The sequence below is a fragment of the Dermacentor albipictus genome, chromosome 6 (genome assembly GCF_038994185.2).
Source record: "Dermacentor albipictus isolate Rhodes 1998 colony chromosome 6, USDA_Dalb.pri_finalv2, whole genome shotgun sequence".
Classification (NCBI taxonomy): Eukaryota; Metazoa; Arthropoda; class Arachnida; order Ixodida; family Ixodidae; genus Dermacentor; species Dermacentor albipictus.
Genome location: NC_091826.1, coordinates 54084647 through 54102482, shown reverse-complemented (window position 1 = coordinate 54102482; position 17836 = coordinate 54084647). Strand labels below are relative to the sequence as shown.

The 17836-nt window shown below is 48.3% G+C and overlaps 1 protein-coding gene and 1 long non-coding RNA gene across 2 annotated transcripts in view; one reads left to right on the top strand and one right to left on the bottom strand.

Annotated features, from left to right (window-relative positions):
• LOC135907780 (uncharacterized) overlaps positions 1-17836 on the top strand; it is a 242829-nt gene that overhangs the window by 46613 nt on the left and 178380 nt on the right. The window lies entirely within an intron of this gene.
• The window catches only part of Fife (regulating synaptic membrane exocytosis protein fife), a 46525-nt gene that overhangs the window by 1321 nt on the left and 27368 nt on the right, over positions 1-17836 (bottom strand). The window contains exons 10-14 of the mRNA XM_065439508.1: positions 16535-16941; positions 13110-13238; positions 11966-12058; positions 10708-10803; positions 2856-3053 (exon numbers count right to left, since the gene is read on the bottom strand). Of these exons, the coding sequence (XP_065295580.1) occupies positions 2856-3053; positions 10708-10803; positions 11966-12058; positions 13110-13238; positions 16535-16941 (923 nt within the window). The remainder of the gene's footprint in view (positions 1-2855; positions 3054-10707; positions 10804-11965; positions 12059-13109; positions 13239-16534; positions 16942-17836) is intronic.

The window sequence follows — 17836 nt, the reverse complement described above, 5'->3', positions numbered from 1 at the left end:
GAACTTCTTTTTCCCATTACAGGCATAGAAGATAGAAACCATCCGCTTTAAATACAAATCCGGCGTTCCCTTTCATATTGGCGGAGGCTGTACCTCTTCGCATGGCCCACAGGCTGCAGTCATAAGACCGAACGAATGTTTGCAGGCGCATGGCTTGAGATCAGTTTTCGCTTAAATGCCGCGGTGCCAAATATGATCACAAAGCATGACTTCGTGCCCACTCTTGCCTTTTATTGCAGTGCCTCTGGATTAGGCCCGCCCCGTTTTGCGTCGACACCGACTGCAAAAGCCGGTGGGCGTCCTGCATGATGCTAACGCATTCAAAAATTATGCACACCCAACGCACCTCTTGGAATCTATCTGAAGCGAAGCTCTCGTGAAGCGTTTAATCAACCGCTATAAATTATGCCCATTTCATTCCTACGTCTTTGGCGTAATGGAAACCGGTGCGTGCGCATGCGCACTCGAACACCCGTTAAAACGGACGTTTGGGCGAGTTGGTAAGCCTTATTTGAAACAGAACTGCAGCGTGGTTTTGACGGGGACTAGGAGGGAGACACGACACGGACGAGCGCTGTCCGTGTTTGCAAACGACGTTTGCAAACAAACGACACGGACAGCCGATAAAGTTCAAACCGAGAAAGTGAAACCATCCTTCGACATAAGTTGTATAAACTTTTTTAAACAGGGTTGAAGTACCTCAGACAGGCTGGCCAACGTTTCGATAGGTGGACCTATCTTCGTCAAAGGCGGCCTCGTCATCCTCGGCGTGTTACTTTTAAAGGGTTAGTGCAGTGACGTCACGTGCGGGTGTTGTCGCTGGCGGCTGGTTTTATCGCCTTCTGGATGCCGCCGTAACGACACCTACGTTAAGCGCGTGGGGCAGTGCCCCTTGAAAGACCATGCCGCTGCCTTTCAGTCACCCCACACATTGCACCGCAGACTCCCCGTCGCCACCTTAACTATTTCAAAATTACTCGACCTATTGCTTGACCGGCCGTTCTAATGCCTCAAAAACATGCCGCCAACGACTCCCCCTGTATACCTCCTAACCTTTCGCATCCCGAACACGCTCCCAAGCCCCCGTATTTCTTAAAGATTTCATTTTTCTCTTTTTTTCTTTTTTTCTCTTTCTTTTTCTTTCACCCCCCCCCTTTGTTGTGTCTTGGTACGGCCCTGGCTCCCCCCTGCTTTTTTTTCTTTTTTTCCCTTTTTTCTGCTTCTATTTCTTTTCTTTCCTCCCCGCGTGCCCACTCTCACGCTCTTGTCCCTTCGTCTTGAGAATGAGGCTCACAGACGTCGGACGACAGCGCCTGTTCCCTCTTGTAATCTCTCTCTTTAAAACCAGCCGCCAGCGACAACACCCGCACGTGACGTCACTGCACTAACCCTTTAAAACTAACACGCCTAGGATGACGAGGCCGCCTTTGACGAAGATAGGTCCACCTATCGAAACGTTGGCCAGCCTGTCTGAGGTACTTCAACCCTGTTTAAAAAAGTTTATACCACAGTGTGCCATTCCATCTGCCAGCCCCTTTCTTGTTTTTGGACTTCGACATAAGTTGTGAGACAGCACTTCTTCATCATCATCATCATCATCATCATCATCATCATCATCATCATCATCATAATCATCATCATCGTCGTCGTCGTCGTCGTCGTCGTCGTCGTCGTCGTCAGCATCACCATCATCATCATCATCATCATGGTTACGCCCATTGCAGGGTAAAGGCCTCTCCCATACTTCTCCAACAACTCCGGTCATGTACTAATTGTGGGCATGTCGTCTCTGCGAACTTCTTAATCTCATCCGCCCACCTAACTTTCTGCCGCCCCCTGCTACGCTTCCCTTCGCTTGGAATCCAGTCCGTAACCCTTAATGACCATCGGTTATCTTCCCTCCTCATTACATGTCCTGCCCATGCCCATTTCTTTTTCTTGATTTCAACTAAGATGTCATTAACTCGCGTTAAATACACCTCACGGTAATTCTTGAGAAGCGTAGCATCTTGTTCAGCCGAGGGGCGCGGCACTTTGCTCGACACGGCAGAGCGAACGAATCGGGATAGGTAACGTGGCAGGTAACGTGGCACTGCGAGGACAGGCATTCATGTATCGACTACGCCTTAGTCTCAGAAACGGTCTACGAACGAGTGGAGCAAGTGACGACAGACGAACACGGAAAAACAAACAAACCTGGGTAATGATCATAAACGTCTAATCTTAAAATTGAGACAAACCGAGTACAAGCTGTATAGGAAGGCTGAAATTGTAACGAAATGGTGGAAATACACCAATGACTGAAGCAAGGATGTCTTCTGTCTCCATTGTTGTTCACGCTTGATGTTAAGGGCATAGAAAGACGACTGGAAAGCAGTGAATCACGGCTCGATCTAACCTACACATGTATAATGGGCAAATGGTGCAACAGAAGGTCCCCGGACTGATGTATTCGGAAGACATATAGTGCTACTAGCGGACAATGCGAGAGATTTACAGCCGAATATCCGGGGCAGCGCAGCAAGAAATCCAGGCCTCAAGTTCAGCACAGAGAAATCAGGCATTATGATCTTTAATGAAGAGACGAGTAATTACGTGGTATAAATTCAACAGCAAGTCATGCCCATAGTGAAGCAGTATGAATACCTCGGCGTATACGTAAACGAAGGAAGGACTTACTCAAGCAACGAGCAAGATAATCTGAAAATAATCTGGGGTTACCTGCACTTGAAGCGACCCCACGTACATAGTAGAAAAATTTAATCCGGAGCCATTCACGCACAGCGTCCGCCCTAATCCACAGTGCAGACTTGGAGTGTTTGACTCCACAATTTAATTATTTTTAATAAACTCACCGGGTGGCGTTCCTCCCGAGCCAAGGGGCAGTCCCCGGGCGCAGACGACCTCAACTTCGAGCTGACCCTTGGTCATGATGAAGCCCAGCTTGAGCTCTCCGAGGCGAGCCAGGTCTCGCCGGGAGTTCTTCTGGCCGGGCCCCACCTCCTGCAGACAGCGGTCCGAGCCGGAGCTGCTGTCACCACCGTCGTTTCCGCCTGCGAGGTGGTGCGCGCGCGCGCGTCACGTCTCTGCGGGTGAATAATCAGCGAGCTATGATTTACTCGTCTGAATCGACAGTGTAGTCGTTGTACTGCGCTAGCAACCATATGGACACTCCATGCGCGTTTCTTGCCGTCGCCGTCGCCATGAGGTTCCGCATAAAGTGCGAGGGTGATAAGATCGTCAGCGCGAGCCGTATGCTGTACGTGCGAGTGAAAGCGCGCGAGGGAGAGGCGGCGATCAGGGACGGAAGCGGGGAGGAAGCGTGCCGTCTTACGTCGCGCGCAAGGCACCGTGGGCGGGGGGGGGGGAGGGTATGGAGGGTGGGGGGGGGGCGCTTAATATTACATATTTCGCGGGATTTCTTTAAACGCCGAAAAAAATCGCCATGCAGCACGTACGCTGCCACAAAAAGACGGACCGGTGGTTTCTGAACCCCCTCTACAACACAACGAAACGCACTTGACCCTAAAGAGAATATTAAAAATGTTGCATAATTCATCTTCGTTAATTGGCTACTTAAGCTGAATATGTAAAAAGAAAGATATTTCAAGGAGCGCCACCCGACGGCAAACCATATGTCATTGGTTTCATTCAGCTGTGGCTAACCACTTCCTTAAACATGCTCAGCAGAAGTTACGTGAAAAATCCTGTATACATACGACGCTATCGAGGCATGTAACACGCTATGCAAGGATGTACAATTTTGTGAAAGTATATGCAACCCTGCGCGTTCACTGCCATGCAAACAGCGACACGAAACGACCCTACTTCGACGATGAAAGGTGTTGAAGTGGGGAAATAAGCAAGCCCAGCAAGCGCCCTGCATTTGTTCCGTTGCGTGCTCATGCCATCCCCTCTAGGCGCACCTTATGCCTTTCCCATATCTCTTCTCTCTTTCTCTCTCTTTCTCTCTCTTTCTCTCTCTCTCTCGGCGCGTCAAATGAAAGGGCGGCGCAGACACTTAACGGTCGCTGTACACAACGACGCGAAACCGCCACCAAACTGGCCTGCGTAAAAAAAAAAAAAAGTGCGTGTTTAGGAGAGGTTGGAATAGTAGGTGATGCGGGCTTTGTTAAAACAGTACATATCGCTTTGTCAAAACAGTACATGTCAAATATGGTACGTTCAAGCAAGCAAAGCAAAGCAAGCGAGAAAGGGGATTAGTAAAATAGAATGTAAAATGTCAGTGCACGAATGCATAGTTCGCAGAAATTTCGAAGTGTGCACATGGTATACGTTTGAACAGACACAATTTGCTCAGCCAAGTGACGGCAAGTCGTGAGACGTGAAATAAAAATAAGGTGTTCTAGCGAAGTCACTTGGCAGTTCACATCTAGTTCAAGTAAGGGGAAAACGACTTCGATAAGTGCGAACAGCATTCGGCGGATCAATGGTCTGACGAGTTCCGTACGCGCGTGTTCTACATATCGTTTGCTTCCGTTCCTAATTTAGCGGTGCAGTCCCGACATTTTAGTAAATTTCCCTACTTGACCCAGTCGGGACAGCCAAATGTCCCGACGTTTTTTTTATACTGGATAACAAAGAATGCACCAGGGGTGCCATATCAAGAAGGCCCGAGTTTGTCAGAGTTGGCGATCTGCGAGCTCTGACGGAGCTCTGACGACGCCTTCAGAAGAATGAGCTAACGGTATCAAGACATCAAATTGAATCCTCGGCACGCCCCCAATTTCACTGGCTTTTCTAGATTCCCTGTTGTGTTATCATCATTTGGGCGTTACCTCATGAGCGGCCGAAAGAGATGTCATGTGGGTGAAATCCTCCGTGTGTCTCCTTTCATTTCTTTATCGTTCCACCCAGTGCATTCCACCTGTTAAGGCAAGTTCATAAAAAATAAAAATGCTCTCCTAACGTATTTGAAAGGAAAGGAAGGGTTTGGCGCGAAGATGCGTTACGGTCTACACTGTTCGCATTCGACGGTGGATAGACAGATAATGTCCGAGAGAGGAGACACGTCCGTGACGCGCCCCATTAAGGGGTGGCAAGTGGGCTTGCCCCGAGTGTGTAGACAGATAGCGTGACAGTCGTGGTAATGCGACATTGCGTCGATAACAATAAGCTGCGCTGGCGCGTAGCATTGCCTAGTCTTCTGTGTTTGCAACGAGGAAGAGCAGGGCGTGCTCGTTTATTTATTGTTTATTTTTTTGTCTGCTGCTTTGGCGCGTTCCGCGCCATCGTTGTTCACTGGCTGCTGTCGGTCAAATTTCCGACAGTTCATTCGCGCGTTCGTTTCTTTTTTTTTTGTGTGTGTGTTCTCTTGCATTCTCACAAACATATCTTTTTTCGTGGTTCCGGTTCTCTTGTAGGCCTTAATTTTGCACAATGCCTCTATCCGTATTAGTAGCCGTGTTAGTCAGGCAAATATGGTGCACCTTTCTTGTAAGTCGCGACATCAACAGGACAAAAAGAAATATTGTTCAACTTTGCTGTGAGTGCTGAATGGCGGCCCCTGGCATTGACAGGGTCGGTCGTCACCAACCGCGACCTCCCACACCCAGCCGGTATCGGTTGCGGCGCTAAATCATTTTATTGTCGGGCCCACCATACGGGGGGAGGAACTGCGGAATGTGTGGTAATTATTATTTGGTGCACATATGGCGTTTAACATCAGATTCGTTAGTTCTCTCGCCCATATCGTTTAGTGCGCAGGCTAGCAAGACCCCTGAAACACAAACACGCACACTTCCAGAGGTGCAATAAACCAGAATGACAGAAAGATGCGGGCATGAGCAACGTTTTCAAGCATGCTAACAAACAAAGTCCCTAGTCGGGCGCGGAATTGCATGTCCTACACGTTAAAACATCCACTTTATAACTTAAAGAGCTGTCAGGAACATACGAGGGCCTGCCATACAGCGCGGCAGTTATTGGTACCGAAGAAAAGCATACGAATCGTAGTGTAGCAATTGTCAGTATAAAGGTTTTCTTTATTAAAGGTTAGCTTCCGAGTACGTTTAAGAACGAAAAAAAAAAGCGAACGAGCGAAGACAGCGAAGCACTGTTTACTTGTCGAGGGAGAAAGCCCGCAGCGAAAGGAAGTTTCCGGAACCGAGTATTTGTGATTTTACAAAAAGTGCATTAGAACAGGACACGGTGGCTTCAGGTGAAGCTAAACTCTGAGTAAATAGTGCCCTTTACGTCAACACCAAGTGACGATAGGAGGGAGGCAGGGTGTCGCGATGGTGGCGCCTCGTGCGGAGGAAACGAGCATCACGGCACGCCACCTACGCGTCTATGTTTACCTGCGCGTGTGATTCGAACCACTTGACTGCTGTTGACCCGCTGCCCGTATTGAAAGAAACTTCGCTGTTCCAAAGAGCGCGGTCCACTCGAAAGGCAATTTACACTTCACAAAACGCGCGCCCGCATGCACTGTGCAGTCACTGTGAAGCCGAGTTTTTTTTTGTGGGTCGAAAGCCACATAATTTTCGGAGACGCTATATACTGACCTTTTCGGTTAGCGCAAACAGTCGGCATGATTTCTGCGAGACCAGGTGTGTGTATATCGGCGGCACAAATACTGGCAATGTATACTACCCTGCAAGCATGAACAAAAGCGTTAGAAAGCTGCCGAGCGTGACGTCACGAAGTTGCGGCGGCGCTGCTGTAGCATTCCGCATTCCGCATTGGGAAACAAAATTAAACAAACTTTACTGGCTTGACTTTCCGTAATTGGACCCCGCCCCCAAAATAAGAAAGAATAATAGACGTGGTCAAATTTTCAGAAGGTCACTTTGTGCACATTGTCGCTCAAAGCTGCGAACAGAGAAGAAAAACAGTATTGTCCCGGCGTTCGTCTGCTACATTCGTCTGTACTATGCCTCTTAATTCATAAACGTTCCGCTTGTTTGTAGTGCTGGTCAACTATGCTGCAGCAGGTGCACTGACAAGAGCTGCACGACAAAAGCGACATCGATGGGGAAGCGTGCCTTCAATCTCGGATTTTCGCTGCGAGCTCCCTTCGACTGCAGAATAGCCGGATGATTAGACAATAAAGACTTTTAGCGTGTCCGCTATTCCGGCAAACGGGGCCGGTTTGGGCGGATTACCGGATGGTACGGGGGCGTAAACGTGAGCGGCGGGAGCGGTGCAACCACCTGGTGTTGTAGAGCTCAACCAGGCAAACACAGAGCTAAAAGTGCAGTAACGTACCTTATTCTGCTTCGCTGCTGGTGAAAATCTTCGGCAGCGGCGTAATTGTGTTCGCAATTACGCCGCTGTCGAAAACTTACACCCCAGCTGAGAAGAATATAGTAATTGGCTCTGTGTTTAGGTGGTTGAGCTTTGCACCGGCCACCAGCTGGCACCACCAATCTGGCCGCTCACGTTTACGCCCCCGCTCATCCGGCAAACCGCCCGCGCTTGCCGGAATACCGGACGCACTAAAATTCTCTACTGCCGCTTCGCTACGTCGAGTCCCTGGCAAACTGCGGAGTTGAGGAGAAAAAGTTAAACGAAAGCGATGCAAGGCCTACTCGCGTACGAGGCTCTTTACAATGAGCGCGTGGTACGAGCGAGAAATTTCGAATATATATGCGTACACCGAGGTCCGCGGCAAGATCCTATCGAAAGTTGCGTGTAATTTACACGAGTCGCGCCATGCTCAATTTACTTTCGCACCTGCCCTATACCGCGACGTCCCGTAAGAACACAAAATTTTCTGCGCATTTCTTACGGAAATATGAAACGGAATTTATGCGAAATTCTCGCGCCTTTCGTGGAGAGGAAACGGAATGTGCGTGAAATTATATAATTTTAGCATAACATAGATGCTCTAGCTATATGTATGGTACATAACGTGTATTAGCGACTGTAACAGCGGCGTCAGTGGCGTCATCCTGAGTCGCTATGTTCAGCAAAAGCTTCCGGTACTTCTACAGCGATCTGCCTTTTTCCCGCTCTACGAGTGCCAGCTGCTGCGTTGCACAACACTGAACAAGACGTCTTGCGTGGAGCCGGAGATGGTGCAAACAGAGGCGGTCCGAGGCAAACAAAAGCTTATATAGGGAGCGTGGACTCAAACTCCAACCCAAGGAAATTGGGCACGAAGCATGTACACTGAGTGCCCAGTAACAAGACCCTTGGAAGAAGCGTTTAGTGAAACAGGAACGTGTTAGATATGCGTCGAGGCGTGGTTTAGAACGCAAGCGCGAGCTGGCTGGCAAATTTTAAGTGGCCCTAACGGAAATGCCATATATGGCCTTTATATGCTTTGTGTGTGGGCATATAGGGACATCATTGTCATCGTAATCAGCCTATTTTTATGTCTGCTGCTGGGCGAAGGCCACTCCCTGCAATCTCCAGTTACCCCTGTCTTGTGCTAGCTCATTCCAACTTGCGCCTGCAAATTTCCTGATTTCCTCACCCCACCTAGTTTTCTGCCGTCCTCCACTGCGCTTCCCTTCAATTGGCCCTCATTCTGTAACTCTAATGATCTACCGGTTGTCTACTTTACTCATTGCATGGCCTGCCCAGCTGCATTTTTTTTCTCTCTTGATGTCGACTACAATATCGGCTATACACGTTTGCTCTCTGATCCATACTGCTCTTTTCCTGTCTCTTAACGTTACGCTTAACATATTTAATTTCATCGCTCTTTGTGTAGTCAACTTGTTCTAGATCTCCTTTGTCACTCTCCAAGTTTCTACCCCATACTTTAGCACCGCTAGAATGCAACGATTGTTCGCTTTTCAACGACAGTGGTAAGCTCCCATTCAGGATTTGGTAATGCCTGCCGTATGCACTCCAATCCGTTTTTATTCTTCTCTAAGTTTCCTTCTGAAGATCAGGGTCTTCTTGGCGTAATTGGCCTAGATAAACGTAGTCCTGTACAGACTCTAGAGGCTGACTCGCGATCCTGAATTCTTGTTCCCTTACCAGGCTATTGAACATTACCGTTGTTCTTTTGCATAATAATTTTTAACCAAACTCTTACACTTTCTCGGTTAAGGCCTCCAACAGCAAACAGGGACATACAAGCACGCAGATAAGCACATACAACCACGCAAATAGGACCACATATTGCCATATGTTACTGTATATACTATTTTATAATGCCACATAAGAGTCAACTTAAGGTCATATACTGTCATATATGACTTCAAGTAAGGCATTGCTATATAATGTCGTAAGTATTACCACATATATGCCTATATATGAATGTAAGTGAGGCTTTATATTTTCACATAAGTGTGTAAGTATGGCTCTATGTGGCCTTAAATGTATGCAAAGGCCGATTTGTATATTACCAACTAAGAGCGTTCAGAAGACCATATGTATCGATATATGACTCTAAATAAGCCCTTATATGAGCACAGCATCACACCCCCCCCCCCCCCCCCCCCACTCCCCATAGATCTTCTGACGTAAGCCTGCGATGACTGTGTGTGATGTACTACGACACCATATTAATGGGCTGGGCTGCACATGGACATAACTGTACATATATTGAGAAAAAAGCTGTTGAAGGAGAACCATATTGGCTTGCCTCGTGGTGCGCGTAGCGTACCACTCAAAATGGAAACAACGCGAAATACATTGATACGCAGACTGCACGTCACAGGCGCACAGCGTACACGAAGCAAACCAGAAAAATTAACATAATGAACTAATTAAGGTGGCTCGTGGAGACCAGTGGTGTCTCCATGACAGGTTAAAAGCGCTTTTACTGAGTGGGACGCAGGGGTCGTGCTAGCCCATGGACCAAATGCACGTCGCAGCTCACCGCATAAGGAAACATCTTAGTAGGGCATATACTAGATCGAGCGGCCGTGATTAGCTAGTAGCTTTATCAATAGGGTGTACTATATGCGACGGAAAGAGAGTGAGAGAGAGAGAAGGAGCCTGTTTGTCTGGTGGCACGCCTAACATGCTGTACGCTAGGTGGGAACGATGAGAAATGGAAGGATACACATCGTGCATGCATCACAGATACACAACGCACACAAGACGCAGCACAACGGGCAACATACAAAATAATGATGGTGTCTCGTTGAGACCAGTGTCTCTGACAAAGGAAGTGCAGGCAACGCCAGTCCATGGATCAAGTACATGTCGTCAATTCCTAGAGCTTCTCTACGAGGAGGAGGAGGGGAGGTAGCGAGGGAAAGACAGGGAGGTTAACTAGTGCATAGACCGGCTGGCTACCCTTCAGTTACTATACTAAAGTTACTAGAGGGAACTCTGGCACTACGATCGTCCCGCTACCATAGGGTTGATGGTTACTGCACGGACTTGTCTATTTCTTTTTGTGCTTATGACTTCAAACGTTCTTTTGGCGTTGCTTATTCCGCGTTATCTTTTAAATTTGCAAGCCCCTCCAAGTTTTCTATACGAAGCAAGACAATTGGTCTCTGCCCGCACGAACCGCCAAATTTGCAGATACCGTAGACGTGTGCCGGAGTTCCCTCTATGGAAATTTTCGTAGGAAACTCTACGCGTGTGTCAGTTCACTGCACACAAAACATTCTAGTAGTGCATACCGGATTTAATAGCTCTAGACATGGCCTCCGAGGTCCGGCGGCGCACACGACAGCGCACGCCACCGGATCTCGGAGGCCGTGCCCTAGGGCATATATTTACATGCGCGCTCACGCGTCCACATAGAGGGCGTCGCGAGCTGCAGCCTACCTTTGCTGTGTGGAACGTGGTTGACCCTCTCGTCCGACTTGAGGCTCACCGTCCGTGAAAGCTTTCGCCTCGGAAGCGACCGCCTCTCGTCCATGGCTAGCGAGGAAGGGGAACGCGGAGTGCATGTGTCACTACAGGGCCTGCTCGACGAGGTGCTCGAACAAAGAAAGGTGCGCGACTGTTCTACAGACGCAGCGATCGAAAACGTAGCATCCTATGAGAGAAGAACAGCTGTGAAACAGAAATAATAGGGCCGCACGGGACAGGAGTGTCAGAACTTGTATTTTGAACCGGCCCACAACACAAGCGACACAGCTTCTTCCAGGCACTGCTCATATCAGGTATAGCACTCGAAATTACGCGTTTAATCGGAGAATACGCTATTGCGAGTTTTTTAACAAATGGTAGATGAAGTTGGCACAAGATAGGGGAAATCATCGTCCACCCGACTGATGACTGGTGGAGGATGACAACCTTCCGTTTCATGATTCTTGTGCCGTATTGCGGGCTTATGTAGACAAGACTTCCTAAGAAATCGGCTCCTACCATCCCGCCATATATCTACCTTATGGTGAAATCGGGAAATTTGCAGGCATAAGGTAGGGTCAGCCGGTGCAAGACAAGGGAAATTTGGGATCGATGGGGGTAAGGCGTTCATCAAGCAGTGGAGGTAACGCAGACTGACGTTCATGATGATGTTGATGTCTCTAGAGATATTCGCATATGAACAAATTATGCACTGCTCACTTCTGTGACACATGTAATAGAAAGCAATTATTGCGTTGTCCTGCAGGTTTGTGCATGTTTAATTTCTCTTTTTCTTTCTTTTTATACCAGCATGCGCGCGAATCGCTTGTGTGACCAATTCAGACACGAATCCAGTTATAAGTCGACTGTATTTACGTGCATTTCTCGACTGTTGTGCTTCGTATCTGTCAGCCGGTGTACGTGTAAAATCTGGTACCGATTCGCCATCCTATTCAGTGCGCTTTTACGCAACGGAAAACCCTTCAGTGGAACACTGCACCTGGATTCGCATACGTATAAGTATGTCTGTATGCAACATGAAATCAAGAATGGTGCTGACAGATGGAGCAGCACACTGTGGTATAGAGGTTATAAAGAGGGACAAGGTGCCTCAGAAAGGCTAGCTAACATTGTAGAGCAGTAGCAGCAGCTTTTGCGAGCTTCACTTTTTATTCTTACACGTTCTGCATTTTGGTCCAAAAAGTTAAACAGCGCGTTGAGGATCACTCACCTGCGGTGTCCGGAAGATTGACGTTGCGGCGAACCTTGAAACTGGCGCTTTTGGCTCGTTCCGGAGCTTGTGTTGGCGAAGATGCGTACAACTCTGCGAAAAAGGCGAGGGCGAGGACGAGGTCATATTCGGTAACAAGTCAAAGGAAGGAGAAAACAGGTGTGAAGACAAGTGTAATAGCTACAGATACAAGCCGACGTTTCTTATGTTTTTTTTTCGAAAGAAATAATAAACTGGACGTACAGCTCATAGGCTGTCCGCAAACGTATTCTAGTTTACGTCTAGTCTAGTCTAGACCTGCGCAGACGTGCTCAGCAGCACCGATGGCGTCACCTTTCAGCGGTTACATAAAATAGGGGATAGAGGAACCGCGCGTTGTACCTGTTTGCTGAATTAGAATTCAAGCGAGCATAGAACGTGCTGAACTCTGTTTACCTTGAGCAAATTCCTTTTTTAACCCCAAGACTTGGGCAGGCTACTATTAGATACTAGGCCTGTGTTCACGAGTTGTTACACTAAAACAGGTCGTAAGAACTGCGAAAAGGATGGGGGGGGGGGGAGGTAATAAGAAAGTGTATTTTGTAAGTTTCCGCCTAGTGGACTGTCGATTTCTGCCGTAGCTGGTTGGCTGGAGCTGTACTAGTGGAAAGGAGATTGGCTGGGGGCGCTTGCCTCCTTCTTGTTCAGCTCCATCAGCGGTGGCCGGAGCGGACAGTCTGCTAGGAAGACACTTGCAGAACAGACTCACCCCTGCCCCCCCCCCCCCCCTCCCCCTGAATGTTAGCCAATCGTAATGTTGGACATATAATTAGCGAAGACGGAAGGCCACTGGCAAATAGCTCTTACGAACGAAGAACTTTGTGAATTCGCCATCTGGTTCGCAGGTCCTGGCTTCCATCCTAAGCGTTCAATACTAAATAGGCATTCATACCTAACTACGACGGCTTTTGTTTGCGTACGTAGGTAACGAATGCGTCCAGCACAGTACAACGCGTAGCAGCGAGTTTTTGGAATGTTTCCACTGCCGCGATTTTATGTGCTGCAGCCCAAATGCACGTTCTTGAGGAGTGTTCCCGGGATGCCACTGTCGGCATTAGCTGCGCTCGGGAGTCGTCTTTGTCAAAAAAGAAAAGTGCCCTCTCACCTGGCAGGCTGTCCTGGGCCAGCAATTGGCGGTTCTTTGCGCCTGCTACCGGTGAGACAGAGTATACGGATGGTGCCGACGACTTCCGTTCAACCGGGTTGCCCTGCCAAGCGTCGTCAGGATGCAGCACTGCAACAAAGTCCGTGAAACCGAAGGGGAGTATTGAAAAAGGAGAAACGTCAGCCCCCCGGCTTATGCGCAATTAGGTAATCGCGAGATTAGGGAGAAAGAAATCGGGAGAACAACAAGACAGCGGCATCGTTGGACGTTATCAGTGCTTTCATTGTTCTGTTCATTTCAGTGTCACTCCATATATCCATCTGTTTGGGAATTATGTTATGTTGACTGCTCTGTTGTGACTGTATGTGCTAATATATTTATACGATGTATATACCACCCGCTGACTAGAAAATGTGTTATTAGGTGACAGTATCGCTTGTACTTTTGAGACTTTCGACTACATAAGTGTGGAGACATTTGCCATAGTCTTCTTGTGGAAACGTTGCTTTATAAGTCCTGGTGCTTGTGTGAAAAGATTATTTGATATGTAACCGTGAACCCTGAATGATGTGTGACGGAACCACCCAAGAGATAAGGAATAGCCGGTGCCTTAAATTGCGCGCCAACATCTCCTTATATCATATCAATAAAAAAAAAAATCCTCGACCAGTGGTCGAGATGGTCTCGTCGAGATGGCACGCCGCCCTGCGCAGCTCCCACCTCGACGACCAACTCTGGGCGACCCAGCAGGCCTACGAAGCGGCGAAGAGGCAAGACCTCGACGTCCCATCGTGGGAGGCCTAGGCCCAGCCGACAAAACTGCTGGTGCTTATTAAAGTTCAGTCTCTCTCTCTCTCGACCAGTGGTCAGCATCTGGAGGCTGCGCGAAATTACGTCTGTCGATAGTCGCAGGAGCAGAGGAGGGGAATCGGATCACGAGGATAATATTTGCAGAATAAATATGTTTTAGAGCGAATACGGTATAATAACTACAGATTCGTGACGGGCTGTTCACCATGATCCTCGAAAAGAAAAGTGTGCAGTCACTTTTCTTGTGCAAGGGCTTGCGTGAGCACCCTTCGCAATGCGAACTGTGTCGTTCAGGTTGTATTACGGTGCTCCTTCGAGAGAGTGATATCGTTATCGCATGCGTGCTGCTGCTAACGGCACACTTCGATCGCCGGAATGGAGACACCTGTATCCGGGACACCTCAGTTTCGCTTAGAAAAACGATAGGATCGATGAGCTCCTTCGATTGCATACGGTGGAAGCCTAATCATCACAGAGCGCACGTCTGACAACCGCGGGGAAATCTTTCTTTTGGCGTGCTGGTTCCAACGAAAATCAGCCGTGGTTGAAGCAGTTGCCCTGTGTCATTTCACGTCCGTGTTCATTTTGTGTTCGCTCTCACCGTCCAAATGTGCGCCAACTCGCCCAGTAAAGCCTATTGCTAAGATCGCTATGTGTTATAGAGCAAGCAAGTGTGCAAGCAAGTGGTTTGTCGAATGGGTGCCGCTGTGCTACAGTTTATTTGCAAATGAGGGGGAGGGGGGGCGAGACTCTCCTTAATAAACGGAGGGGGGGAGGGCTCCCCCCTTTTGACTTTAAGCACTGCTTGGGTCAATGGGTGTGTTACACTGCTCATGTGCCCGAACTTCGGTCTTCGGCACCGGGTATGTTTTATTGCGTGTGTGCCCCTTCTAGGCTGATATTACAGAATGGATGAGCCACACTGTGGCGCAATGGGTACGAAGCCTTAAATGCAATTAGATGTGTGCCCTATTTCTCCACGATACATCTCTCATAAACATTTTTCCTTCGACGAGCGTCATTCATTGTCTTCGTGACGCAGAAATGGGGTAAGGGGGCCAGACTGGGCCTGTGCCCCCCTCCACGAAATGCTTGCGTTAGTATGCGGCCTTCTGCAGTAAACTAACGAGCCCCCCCTTCTGCACCCCCCATCTTTTAACTCTCCCCTGGAACTTGTTGCACCCTTTCCCCTTCCCTATGCGGAGTAGCATGTCATCGGTCATACGCATGCCGGAAAAAAATCTCCGCTATCCGAGAAATAGCTTCTCTCTCTCTCTTTCTCTCTCTATTATTTTGTACGTGTGTGTGAGGGGCGTTCGAGTTCGTTCTCAGCTAATTCCCGAAAGTGAAGTTAAATGTGGGACAAACAGTCACTTCAGCAAAAGAAATTCGCCACAGCCTGACGTCAGTAATGCTGTTCTTGCCCCCAAACTGCATCTCGTGCACACGGAAGGTATTCGAATAAAGTAGGAATAATAATAATAATAATAATAATAATAATAATAATAATAATAATAATAATAATAATAATAATAATAATAATAATAATAATAATAATTAGCCTATCTTTATGTGAACTGGAGGGCGAAGGCCTCCTAAAAGTTAAATCTGACGCCACGATATATCTTCCTTGTGTGTTTTGCGTGTATTAAGTACATACAATGAATTACCAGTGACACTCATCCTGGGTATTCAGCAATAATATTCAGTTATTCAAAAGATCAATATCATTTTATTATTCACCTGCCAACAGCAATGTCACCATCACAACAGAGCAAGGTCGTGCTTCTGGTTTTCGTTTCGATGCCTGCAGCACTCCCTGCCAAATGGTCACTCAAGTTCTTTCAAAAGCCGGCCTTTTCTGTTTTCACTGTAGTGACGATATCTCTGGCCCTAAATACGTCTCGCAGCATGCGCGCGGGCAATGCTGACATTGGATGATCAGTGTCGCTGCAAGCAGATATCACGCTGCGTCGAAGTCGTTCGCGGGCACTCGGAAGAGATCATCTAGCGATCGCCGCGAAGGAATGCACTCATCAGTCATCCAACGAACACAACTCGGCAGCCCGATCGCATAGCCTCGACAGCAGTGAATCAGTACCGTATGGTGCATGCTCATGCCCGACCAGACGGATATCCCGGCCAGATACCGACATAACATACAGCGGCGGTTTGTTCAGACGTTCTTTAGGACAATGTAACGACTCTCATGATGATCGTAGCCGAAAATGACAATAATGGTGAAATGGTTATGACTGATTAGGACGGCATGATGATGATGATGATGATGATGAAGATTATGACGACGACGACGACGACGACGACGACTACGACAACGACGACGACGACGGTGTCGCCGAAAGCAGCACGACATCACACACATTGCTGACACAGGACCGAATCCAGGGTGCACGGATTCGAGGGTATAGGTGGGAATCAGGCCGAGATATATTTTCTGGCTAATTATTTCTTCCAAGGAAACGTTTTGATAATAAACGTACTTACGAGGGCTGCGAGAAGCACTATACAAGAGCCGGCACAAAGCACTCTTCACAGCTATCGAATCGTTGCCGAACTTAAAAAAACTGCTTCGAGCTACAAGGACGGGCACTCACGCATCGAGTCCATGGACGAGCTCCGGATGAGGTCGTCGGGTGGCAGTTCCTGAGACTGGCTGCGTCCCGCTCCGCCGGCGCCCCTGGACAGCGGCAGCCATTCGGGGGCGTCCCTGAGGGGCGACCGGTCGAGGGGTAGCTGCACCTCCCCCAGAAAGGCGTTCGTGCCAACGGGCCGGTGGTCCCACACCGTCAGGTCCAGGAACAGGCCCTCCAGCGACTCGAGCGTGCTGAACACGAACGTCTTGTTCCACTCCGGACTGGTCACCGGCTCCGATATGGGCGTCTTCATGGCGGGACCCCTCAGACCCGAGCCGGGCTCGTGCAGTCGCAGCTTGACGTACGAACGCCGTGGAGGTAGACCGCGTGCGCCCAGCACGGTAACCTCCAAGTCAGTGCCGTCGTACCTGAGATCGAGAAATGGGTGCGAGAAAACGTGCCCGTTAGTATTACCGCGATAGCGTTAAGGAGCTCGTGTCGCAGAAAAGCTGGTTTCGTCGGCATCGGTGTCGGCGGCGTTGGCCGTGAGCGAAAAATCCTGCAAGGCAACTCGTAAATAAAAACAACTTGCACCATTAGTATTTTTGGGTGGAAGCAAATATCTCAGTTGCGGAATTCTTTGTGGAGTGGCTCGGGTCTCCCGGACCAGAAGTGGCCACTTTATAAACATACAGCACTTACGAGGGAGTGGTCAACTCTTTTCAAGCTGCCTTGGACGCTTGTAATGGGGTTGGACTCTGCACGTCTTAATCATTTTCAGAAGGTGTGCATACTTAAACAAAACGCGGTTGCACATTCACTCTCATTTTCACCGATTACTTGTAATATTGTAACCGGCTTACAAAGCCTAGCTGTGACAAGCATCAGTGGCCCCATACATTTTTAAACTGCACTACTAATTCTGTTTTGATTAGCTGGTCTGTAACCACAGCGCAATATTTTCTTTTTAGCATATTTTCGTGAATTCTTCAGGAGTTTGTGAATTATTCTGCATTCTCATTGATACTTCTTGTACATTTCTGTGTATTTTTCAATTGCTTGTGTCTTTTGTATTACTTATTTGCACTGATTGTTTAATCTCATGTTGCTAAAATGTATGACTTACCTGTTTCCTTTTTTATATGCCTATCTTATCGCTCCTCCTGTCTGTAATACGCGTATACTCATGTAACTTGAGCACGAAAAAATTAATACGGCAACGCTGATAGGACAACGTTTCAGAAGGCGAGGCGGTGGCACACTCCCACGGTGTTTGTCTATTGGAAGGATGGGCTCCCTACTGTTTGCAGGTAGGTAAGCCTC